At 36.2% G+C, this 12,677-nt stretch overlaps 1 protein-coding gene across 2 annotated transcripts in view; it reads right to left on the bottom strand.

Moving 5' to 3' along the window:
• Nucleotides 1-12,677, bottom strand: part of ATRNL1 (attractin like 1) — a 615,535-nt gene that overhangs the window by 541,724 nt on the left and 61,134 nt on the right. For both annotated transcript variants that reach the window (XM_012772753.2, XM_012772758.3), the window contains exons 7-8: nt 5,823-5,910; nt 146-401 (exon numbers count right to left, since the gene is read on the bottom strand). In XM_012772753.2, the coding sequence (XP_012628207.1) occupies nt 146-401; nt 5,823-5,910 (344 nt within the window). The remainder of the gene's footprint in view (nt 1-145; nt 402-5,822; nt 5,911-12,677) is intronic.

The following is a 12,677-nucleotide window of genomic DNA, read 5'->3' on the forward strand; positions in this document are numbered from 1 at the left end:
TAATCAAAACATGCATATTAACAATTAATTCTTAGCTTATAATTTCAATTTCAACTCATCATTTTGACTAAACTCAAAGGAAGATTTTATTAAAGATAAAAATATTCTCAACCAATAGAGAAATTACATTTTTAAAGTAACTCACAGATATGGTATTCCTGTATGCTGCTTGTATAACCATACATTGCAGAATATCCAAATATTATGATCATGACAACATCTCTACTATCCAACTCCATAATATGTGCTGAATGTCCCTCCACAGCGTACTGCTGACCATGTCCAATAACAGTAGGAGTTTTTGTACTCCATGACTGACTATGTATGTTAAAAACCCATAATTCATCTGTGACATTGCCATCATTTGTTTCAATTCTGCCTCCATACATAAAGATGTTTTCCTGTAAATTAAAATACATATATTAATAGACAAAATGGAATTATTTCTTAGCAATATATATTAATTCAAAATAAAGGCTAAATTTAAACATTAAATTTTAGTAGCTGCTCACAACATGCATAAGGCATAGTTCTGATTTGTAAAAGCCACCTGGGAGCACATGAGTAATACTTTTACATACACAAAGGGGGGAAATATCCAAGCTTTCAAAAAGTTATTTTAAGAGATTTTATTCAAAACTATTATACTATATAGTCAATTAAGTATATTCTTAAATATCATATAGGAAGAGAACACTAAAGTACTATTGGGAGAATAAAAAATGCAATAAGTTAATTAAGAACTTAAAATTAAAGAGTAAGATAGTTCTATAACAATAATTACTCCTTCCATACAACAAAAAAGTAACAGACTAAGTTGCTGATTAACATTACTGATAGACAGTCTTTTCAATATTTGAATGATTTGAATCCCTAGTTGTTATATATGAATTTTACCGTCCATTTGTACTTCTTTGTGGTGTTCTCAATTATTCACTGTTTTCATCAAGTGCTGTTCGCCAAAAAGGTAGACCACATTTTTGCATCATGTAGAGTACATTTTTATTACCATTTCTCATGGCTATAGACAGATGCTACATTGCCTTCAGTTCACCTTTGGCAAATCTTTACAGTACTTACAAATTACACAAATAATTTCAATTCCATGCAATGAAAATAAATAATATATAAGTGATATGTCATCACTATTTCAGCAAACTAAAAATGGAAGAGAACTTCTTCAACATGATAAAGCATAGCTAAGGAAAACACACAGCTAACATTATACTTCATGGTGAAAGAATGGATGCATTCCGCTAAGGTCAGGAATAACATAAGGATGCCTACTTGTGCCACTTCTATTCAACATTGTAATGGAAGTTCTAGCTAGGACAAATAAGCAAAAACTAAATAAAGGTATCCAGATTGGAAAGGAAGAAGTAAAATATTTCTATTCATGGATAATGTAATCTTGTATATAGGAAATCCTAAGAAATAAAAGTAAACACTTAGAGCTAATAAATGAGTTCAGCAATACTGCAGGATATAAGATCAATGTATGTAAGTAAATTGTATTTCTAAACACTTGCAACATACAATCCAAAACTGAAATTAGGAAAACAATTTCACTGACAAAAGCATCAAAAAGAATAAAATAGGAATTAATTTAACAAAATGTATCCTCTGAAAATTATAAAACATTGTTGAAAGAAATTTTTAAATGATCTAAATGAATGGAAAGACACATCTCATGTTTATGGGTCAGAAGACTCTCCATTATTAAGATGGCAATGCTTTCCAAATTGATCTACAGATTCAACACAATCCCTATCAGAATCTCATCTGGCTTCTTTGCAGATATTAACAAATTGATTCTAAAATTCATATAGAATTGAAAACTGCAGAACACCAGAACAATCTCGTAAAAGAACAAAATCAGAGGACTCACACTTCTCAAAAAGTTACTGCAAAGCAAAAGTAATCAAGACAGAGTACTGCTAGAATAAATCAGTTGAATAGAACTGAGAGTCCAGAGATAATCCCACATATCTGTGGCCAATTGATTTCTGACAAGAGTGTCCAAACCATTCAAAAGAGAAAAGCATAATCTCTTCAACAAATGGTGCTAGGAAAATTGGATAGTCACATGGAAAAAAATGAAGTTGAACCCTTACTGCATACCGTATACAAAACTTAACTCAGAATAGGTCAAAGAACTAAGCGTAAGGGTCAAATCTATAAAACTCTTAAAATAAAAATTAGGGTAAATCTTTATGACATGGGATTTGGCAGTGAATTCTTAGATAGGACACCAAAATCACAAGCAACAAAAGGAAAGCAAAAATAAATTTCACTTTATCAAAACAAAAAAAAAATTATACTTTTCAAAAAATACCATCAAGAAAGTGAAACAGCAGAGAAAATGGAGGGAAATATTTGCAAATTATACATCTGATAAGGGACTTATACCTAGAATATATAAAGAACCATTACAACTCAATAATTAAAAGAAAAATAATCTAATTTTAAAGTAGGCAAAGGACTTGAATAGACATTTCTCCAAAGACAATATGCAAATGGCAAATAAGCATATAAAGATGCTCGACAGCATTAGTCAACAAGAAAATACACATCAAAACCACAATGAGAGTGGCCAGGTGCAGTGGCTCACACCTGTAATCCTAGCACTCTGGGAGGCCAAGGCAGGAGGATGGCTCAAGGTCAGGAGTTCAAGACTAGCCTGAGCAAGAGTGAGACCCCATCTCTACTAAAAATAGAAAGAAATTAACTGGAAAATTAAAAATATATAGAAAAAATTAGCCAGGCATGGTGGCACATGCCTGTAATCCCAGCTACTTGAGAGGCTGAGGCAGAATGATTGCTTAAGCCCAGAAGATTGAGGTTGCTGTGAGCTAGGTTGATGCCACAGCACTCTAGCCCAGGCAACAGAGAGAGACTCTGTCTCCAAACAAAAACCCACAATGAGATAACAATTCACACCAATAGAATGGCTATAATCAAAAAACAGATACTAACAAGTGTTAGTAAAGATGTAAAGAAATGGGAGCCTTTATACATAGCTGGTGAGATGTAAAATGGTACAACCACTTTGGAAAATAATCTGTAATTCTTCAAAAAGTTAAACATAGAGTTACCATTTGACCCAGCAATTCCACTCCTATATATATATTTAAAAGAAATTAAAACAAATCCCTGTACAAAATCTTATACACTAAAATTCATGGCAACATTATTCAAACATCCAAAAGGTAGAAACAGCTCAAATGTCCATCAATTGATGAACAGATAAACAAAATGTTATATATCCATGAAATAGAATATTATTCAGCCATAAAAAGAAATGAAGCACTGATATGCTACAATTTGGATAAACCTTGAAAACATTGTGCTAAGTGAAATATGCCAGTCATAAGCCACATAGTATATGATTTTGTTCATATGAAATGTGCAGAATAGACAAACATATAGAGACAAAAAAGTATATTTGTGATTGCTTAAAGTAGGGAGGATAAGGAGGTTTGGGGAGATAGCTAAAGGGTACAAGGTTCTTTGTGAAGTGATAAAAATGTCCTAAAATTGATTACAAAACTCTGTGATCATATACAAATCTGTAAGAGGTGGTTGCACAATTCTGAAAATACTAAAGACCATTGAATTCTACACTTTAAATGAGTGAACTGTATGGTATATCAATTACATCTCAAAAAAGCTATTACAAAAAAAGAGATAAAGCAAAAAACTAAAACTAAAAGAAGATAAAATAACATGTATATGTATATATACATAGAGAGATTTTTATTTAATTTTAAAATATATATGCATAGAAAAAAAGAGTGGTATTTTATTCTTCATAATGCTTCTGTTTTTCAAGTTTTTTTACATAAGCACAGAAAATATATAAATTCGGCTTTAAAAGATGAAGCCACAGATCACAAAATACATGGATTTTTGTTGATTCAAAAGCAAAAACCAGAGAAATGGCCTATCATTTTAATCATGCTAAATTTATGAATCCTACAAATATATAAAAATAACTAATTCCAATGCAGTTCCTATCAAAACCCCAAGATTTTTTGCAAAAATAGAAAACTCCATCCTAAAATTTCTATAGAATCTCAAGGGACCCTCAATAACCAAAATAATCTTGAAAAAAAAAGTTGGAGGTCTCACATTTCTTGACTTCAAAACTTACTACAAAGCTACAGGCTACAATAATCAAAACAATGTGGTACCAGCATAAAGACAGTAAAATAGAATAGAGAGCCCAGAAATTCACCCTCACAAATAGAGTTAAATGATTTTCCACAAGGGTGCCAAGATCATTCAATGGGGAAAAGACACATTTTCCTACAAATGATGCTGGGAAAACTGGCTATCCTCACACAAAGGAATGAAATTAGACCCTTATCTTACACCATTACACAAAAATTACTCAAAAATGGAACAAAGATCTAAACATAAGAGATAAAACTTAAAAACTTTTCAAATATAGAGGAAAAGCTTCATGACATTAGATTTGGCAATGATTTCTTATGTATGATACCAAAAGCAAAGGTAAAATAAAAAACAAATAAAGTGGACTATATCAAAATAAAAAATTAAAAATTTTTTGCACCAAACACACTGTCAACAGAGTGAGAAAACAGCCCACAGATGGGGAGAAAATACTTGTAAATCATATATCTGATAAAGGGAACATATCTTAATAGATAAAGAACTCATACAACTCAAAAACAAAAACAAAAACAAAAACAAAAACCAGCCCAATTCAAAGACAGCAAAAGACTTTAATAGACATTTCTCCAAAGAAAATATACAAATGATCAATAAGCACTCAAAAAGATGTTCAACATAACTAATCATGAGAGAAATGTAAGTCGAAATCACAATGACGTACTGCTTCACATTCATTAGGGACAATTATCAAACAATATAAATAGAAAATAACAAGTGTTGGTGAGGCTGTGTAAAAACTGGAATCCTTACATACTGCTGATGGGAATGCAAAAGGTGCAGTCACAGTGGAAAACAATATGGCATTTCCTTCAAAAAATTAAACATAGAATTACCATATAATCCAGCAATTCCATTTCTGGGTATATATCCCAAAAAATTGAAAACAGAAACTCATACAGATAGTTGTACACACATTTTCATAGAAACATTATTCACAGTGGCCAAAAGGTGGAAGCAATCCAAGTGTCCATCAACAGATAAATGGATAAACAAAATGTTTACTGCAAAGCAAAAGTAATATTTATTCAGCCTTAAAAAGGAGGGACATTCTGACATGTGATAGAACATGGATGATCTTTGAATATATCAGCTCTAAGGGAAATAAGTCAGTCACAAAAGAACAAATACTATATCACACTTCTTACATGAGGTACCTAGAGTAGTCAAATTCACAGAGATAGAAAGTAGATGATGGTTTTCAGAGGCTAAGGGAAGGGGGCAATAGGGACTTACCGCTTCAGTTTTGCAGGATAATGGTGGCCATGATTATATAACATCGATGTACTTAATGCTACTTAACTCTATACTTAAAAATAGTTAAAATAGTAAATTTTATGTTACATGTATTTTATCATAATTTTTTTAAAAAAGGGATTGACCTGATGACTAGGCAAAAAGCCATAGACAAAAATTCAATCTTCATTTCTTTACACGTCCAATGGGCAATTGTAAAATATATTATTTTAATAAAATATTAAATGAGTATATGATATCTCCAGTTATTGTGATCCCCATAATCTATAGTTCTCATTAGGTATTCGAAATACATCTGAGATTTAGTGTTTTTTCCTTTAAGGTAAACTCTTAAAACTGTCTGATTGAAACTTTACAAGCAGGAGTCATACCTGATATAAAGCCAGAGAGTGTCCATACCTCTGGAGAGGTCCCCTTGACAGAGTTCCTACGTTCCATATACTGCTTTCTAAATTGTAACTAAAAGCAAGAAAAGAAAATAATATCATAAGCGAAGATTCATTTTTGTTTTTTTAAGTTGCATATGCTTTTATTCACTTGTATCCAAGTACTCATTAAATTCAAAAAGAATTATAACTAATAAACTCATAATTTCATATTCAATATTAGAAATTTTTAATAAAGATTCATTCAAAATATACCTACTCTAAATTAAGATTCAACCACCTAAATGAATAATATACATTAACTTGACTAGGATACTTATTACTGGAACCAATTGTCAATTGCCATTAATAATTTCAACTAATTGATTAATCTAAATGATAGTGAGCTATTCTGTATTTTAAAATTGTTTTTTAAAGCCAGCTATCATCCTTGAAAATAGAAATTCTATTTGCTTTAGGTTTCATTTTTATTCTTTTTTTATTAATAGTTATAATTCTTTTTTTAATTTTTTATTAATATATTAATAACAGTTGTACATATTTTGGGGATATAGGAGATACTTTGATACATGTATACATTGCAATGTGTAATGTTCAAATCAGGGTAACTGGGGTATCCATTGCCTAAAACATTTATCTTTTCTTTGTATTGGGAATACCATAATTCTTCTTTTCTACCTATTTTGAAACATACAAAAAATTACTGTTAACCATAATTTCCTGACTGTACATTGAATACTAGAACTTCTTCATTCTAAGTGCATTTTGTACCCATTAACCAACTTCTTTTTGTCTCCCACTTCCCCCTTCCCTTTCCAGTCTCTGGTAACCACTAATCTACTCTCAATCTCCGTGAGATCCACTTTCTTAGCTTCCACATATAAGTGAGGACATGTAATATTTATCTTTCTATGCCTGGCTTATTTCACTCAACATAATGACTCCATTTCCATCCATGCTGCTGCAAAAGACAGGATTTCATTCTTTTTTATGTCTGAATAATATTCCATTGTGTATATATACCACATTTTCTTTATCCATTCATTAGTTAATGGATACTTAGATTGATTCCATATTTTGGTTATTGTGAATAGTGCTGCAATAAACAGAGTGTAGATATCTTTTTGATATACTGATTTCCTTTCTTTAGGATTTACCCAGTAGTGGGATTATTAGATCATATAGTAGTTTTAGATTTTTGAGGAACCTCCACATTGTTTTCTATAATAGCTGTACTACTTTACATTCCCATACACACTTAGCTTAGCAATATAAAAATTAACTAAGAACTATTTATTTCCTACGTATAAATATAGCTTTTTTGTTGATTTTTTTTTTTTTTTTTTTTTTTTTTTGAGACAGAGTCTCGCTTTGTTGCCCAGGCTAGAGTGAGTGCCGTGCCGTCAGCCTAGCTCACAGCAACCTCAAATTCCTGGGCTAAAGCAATCCTTCTGCCTCAGCCTCCAGAGTAGCTGGGACTACAGGCATGCGCCACCATGCCTGGATAATTTTTTCTATATATATATTAGTTGGCCAATTAATTTCTTTCTATTTATAGTAGAGACGGAGTCTCGCTCTTGCTCATGCTGGTTTGGAACTCCTGACCTTGAACAATCCGCCCACCTCGGCCTCCCAGAGTGCTAGGAGGCGTGAGCCACCGCCCCCGGCTGATAATTTTTTAAGATTATGCAAAATGAATCCTGTAGTACAGAAGCTTCTACAAGAGTAAGGTACTGCTGGATTATGGGATACAAAAAGAAAATTCATATTTTTCCTATTGGTCTAATATATATGAAAACAGAAGTTCCAAACTATGGATCTCAAATGCCTAACAGAATTCCAGTTGAATATCACCATATTCTACACTTAAATCTCCTTAGTTTTCCAAAACATACTAGAGGAAGCACCCAGCCAAGAAATAGGGTCCTGTCTTAAGCTCATTATCAATTATTATTTCCCACTTCTTTTTCTTCCTCTAACTCATCAGGAGAAACAAGGAAGTGCCCCTTCACAAGAAAGGTAAGGGTTACCAAAATTGTTTTCAATATTGTTTAACTTATTTCCAAGCTTGGTGTTGTAAGATACATGTATATGACACAAATGAGGACATATAATCAATCAGAACATAACTTTCACAGACTTGTACCACCAAATCTACCTACCTACTAGTACCTGCAGCCAACACACTGCTTTCCACCCAATTACCACTCAGTGTTCAGCAAATTATTTCCATAAAGGGACAAACAGTAAATAGTTTAGCCTTTGTGGGCCACATTGGTCTCACATTTCTTCTTTATTTTTTAAACAGCCCAAATTGATTTTATTTTATAATTTTTAATTTTTTATTATTATGGGTACATAATAGCCATTGAAAATGCAAAAACCATTCTTAGCTACCAGACCCTGGGCCCCTACTCTGTAATTTGCTGATCCTTGTTAAAAAATAAGTTTCCAGAAGGGGGGCGGAGCAAGATGGCGGACGAATAACACCGGCAGAAAGAATGTCTCTGCAGAAAAGACAGATTCTAGCAGAAATTAGAGGAAAGAAGCAAGAAGACGAGCATACAGCGAACAAGAGCCGGAAGGAGGGGTACCTGAGACCCCGGGAGACTCCACGGGAGGAGGCTGTGGAGGAGAACTGGAGGCTGAGACCACCGGAGCAGCCCAGAGACCAGCGGCAAGGGTAGGTGGATTTGCTGTTTCCCCTCCCCTGCATTTGGGACTGCTGGTGGGCTCCCCAGCGGGTGGAGAAACCTGCAGACATCAGCCCAGAGACCGTCGCCACCAGCCAGCGGTGAGCCTGTAGCAGACGTGGCACCAGGTTCCCAACTTCCTCCAGGCACCTCTGTGTGCACAGACCCGAGCCGCGCAGCAGGCGCCATATTGCCTCCTCCTCCCCTCCACCGACCCTACCCGTGGCTGCCCAGAGAGACAATACAGCCACCAGCCAGAGGCACCTCCAGGGAATGGGACCTTCCCGTTTGGGACCCTAAACCTGACTTAGGGGAACTCAGACTGTGAGCTCCCTACCCGCCCGCCCTCCCAGGTGCTGCTGGCACCGTGTTCCCAGGAGAACAGTGCAGACTCAGAGGCTGAGAGACATAGACCCAGCTTGGGCTCCCTGTGGGTGAATTGGGACCGGAAATCCTCTCCCTGGTGGGGATACAGTTTGAACTCTGGGACCCAGAGGTCGGACCTGCAGACCAGATCCCCTGCACCGAGGGCTAGCATTACCCGGGGCACAGAAGGGTTATACGTGAACAGCCTACTGAGGTATGTGTGCCTCCAGGGGTGGATCAGCATCCTAGAGGGCAACCCTCCTCCGAGGAGGAGGCTGTGCGCCCAACCCAGCTGGCGTTCCTGTGCAGGGAACCTCCCCGCCTGCATCACAGTCCAGGGAGGCCTGGTGGCTTGTAGTCTGGCCTGCTGGCAGAGGCCCAGGAGTAGCTGTGGAGTTGGGGAGGGTGGAAAGAAGCGAGGCCCACTCCAGACTGCGGGTCTCAGACAGCCCCACCCCCACACACAGACTTTCTGGCTGAACGGGACCATTCCAGCCCCACCCTGACAGCTTTCCCTGGAAGTAGAGAGCAGAACTTTGACCCCTGCTAACGGCCTGAGGGCAGGCTTACCCAACCCAGCTCCGCCCAGAATAAGAGCTGTTACCAGGACACAAAATCAACAGTATAGCCTGTTCCTCCAAGCAAACGCCACCTACTGACAGGGACGGCATCTTGCACAGCCTTTCCACGGCACCCACTGACTCAATATACAGGGAGTTGTCCAATTTCACCCACAGACACCACCTAACGCCTCAGAAACTAAACAAGGTGTGTGAATACCCAAACAATAACCTAAGGAAAGAAACAACAAGTGATCGACATGGGAAGAAATCAGCGAAAGAACTCAGGAAATATGAAGAACCAAACGGAAAACACACCGCCAAAGAGGAGCACCAGCCCCCTAGAAATGGACACCAACAAAAATCAGGCAACCAATATGACAGAAGAGGAATTTCGTATGTGGATCATAAGAACACTCACCCAGCTGCAACAACAACTCAATAATCAACACAAAGAAACCACAAAAAGTCTCCAGGATATGGGAAAAGAAATAGACACAATGAAGAAAAGTGTAACCGAACTCCTGGAAATGAAGAATCAATTCAAGGAACTACAAAATACAGTGGAAAGTCTCAAGAACAGGGTAGGTCAAACAGAAGAAAGAATCTCAGAGCTTGAAGATAACACCCTCCAATTAAATAAATCAGTCACAGAAATAGAGCAGAGAAACAAGAGAAAAGAGCAAAGCCTACAAAAGCTGTGGGATTATGTGAAGAAACCTAATGTGAGGGTCATAGGGTTACCAGAAGGGGAAGAAGACAACACTCAAGGGTTGGACAAGCTGTTTGAAGATATAATAGAGGATAATTTCCCAGGCCTTGCTCAAAATCTCGATATACAAGTTCAAGAAGCTCGGAGGACCCCTGGGAGATTCAACGCAAACAGGAAAACGTCACGACATGCAGTCATCAGACTGACCAAAGTATCAACTAAAGAGGTCCTTCTAAGAGCTGTAAGACAAAAGAAGCAAGGAACATACAAGGGAAAGCCAATTCGAATAACATCAGACTTCTCTAATGAGACTTTACAAGCAAGGAGAGACTGGGGCCCCATTCTCACTCTTTTGAAACAAAACAATGCCCACCCTAGAATCTTATTCCCTGCAAAACTAAGCTTCGTGTATGAAGGAGAAATAAAAACATTCTCAGATAAGCAAAGGCTCAGAGAATTCACCAAGACAAGACCAGCCCTACAAGAAGTACTTAAAACAGTGTTACGCACGGAACATCATAATAATAACCCATGAATATAAAAACAACCAAAACCCAAAGATATTAAAGGCCAGATATTACAATGGCTCAAGACAGAAATCATAGCAACAACATCCAACCCAACAGAATGATCAGTAATCTACCTTACCTATCAGTTCTCTCAATAAATGTGAATGGCTTAAACTCTCCACTCAAGAGACATAGGCTGGCTGAATGGATAAGAAAATACAGGCCAAGTATATGCTGTCTTCAGGAAACACATCTAACCTGCAAGGATGCATATAGACTAAAAATAAAAGGGTGGAGATCAATATTCCAAGCAAATAGAAGCCAAAAGAAGGCTGGTGTGGCAGTTCTAATTTCAGACGATTTAGTTTTTAAACCAACAAAAGTAGTAATACACAAAGAGGGTCATTATATAATGGTGAAGGGCACAGTCCAACAAGAAGAGATAACAATTTTAAATATATATGCACCCAACTTAGGTGCACCCAGATTCATAAAGCAAACCTTACTGGAGCTAAGCAAATGGATTAATAGCAACTCCATAATCGCCGGAGATTTCAACACCCCACTGACGGCACGAGACAGATCCTCCAAACAGAAAATTAATAAAGAAATAATGGACTTAAACAAAACTCTAGAACAATTGGGTCTGACAGACATCTACAGAACACTCTACACAAAATCCACTGAATATACTTTCTTCTCATCAGCTCACAGGACATTCTCTAAGATTGACCATATCCTAGGACACAAAGAAAATCTCAAGAAATTTAAAAAAATAGAAATCATACCATGTACCTTCTCAGATCACAGTGAAATAAAACTAGAAATCAACCCTAACAGAAACTCACATTTCTACACAAAAACGTGGAAATTAAACAACCTCCTACTAAATGACTACTTCATAAATGAAGAAATCAAGACGGAAATAAAAAAGTTCTATGAAGAAAACGACAATGGAGAGACAAGTTATCAACTCCTCTGGGACACAGCTAAAGCAGTTCTGAGAGGAAAGTTTATCTCCATAAATGCCTATAACCAAAAGACAAGAAGATCACAAATAGACAATCTAATGAAACGACTCATTTCGTTTCATTAGATTTTTCGAGCTGCAAAAAGAAGAACAGACCAACCCCAAACCCAGCAGAAGTGAAATCAACAAGATCAAATCAGAACTAAACAAAATTGAAAACAGGGAAGCTATTCAGGAGATTAATAAAACAAAAAGTTGGTTCTTTGAAAAAATAAACAAAATTGACACACCATTGGCTAAGCTAACGAAAAGCAGAAAAGAGAAATCTCTAATGAGCTCCATCAGGAATAAAAAAGGAGATATCACAACTGATCCCAAAGAGATACAAGATACAATTTATGAATACTACAAAAATCTTTATGCACACAAACTAGAAAATGTGGAGGAAATGGACAAATTTCTAGAAACACACAGCCTCCCTAGGCTCAACCAGGAAGAAATAGATTCCCTGAACAGACCAATCTCAACAGCTGAAATAGAAACAGCAATTAAAAATCTCCCTAAAAAGAAAAGTCCCGGTCCAGATGGCTTCACACCTGAATTTTACCATACTTACAAAGAAGAACTAGTACCTATCTTGCAGAAACTATTCCACAACATTGAGAAGAACGGAAACCTCCCTGACACCTTTTATGAAGAGAATATTACTCTGATACCAAAACCAGGAAAGGATGCAACAAAAAAATAAAACTACAGACCAATATCCCTAATGAATATAGATGCAAAAATTTTCAACAAAATCTTAGCTAACCAAATCCAGACACTTATCAAAAAAATAATCCACCACGACCAAGTGGGCTTCATCCCAGGGATGCAGGGATGGTTCAACATACGTAAATCTATAAATGCAATTCACCACATAAACAGAAGCAAAAACAAAGACCACATGATTCTTTCAATAGATGCAGAAAAAGCTTTTGACAAAATTCAACACCCTTTCATGATACGAACACTTAAGAAAATAGGCATA

Source organism: Microcebus murinus, chromosome 14 (genome assembly GCF_040939455.1).
Source record: "Microcebus murinus isolate Inina chromosome 14, M.murinus_Inina_mat1.0, whole genome shotgun sequence".
Classification (NCBI taxonomy): domain Eukaryota; kingdom Metazoa; phylum Chordata; class Mammalia; order Primates; family Cheirogaleidae; genus Microcebus; species Microcebus murinus.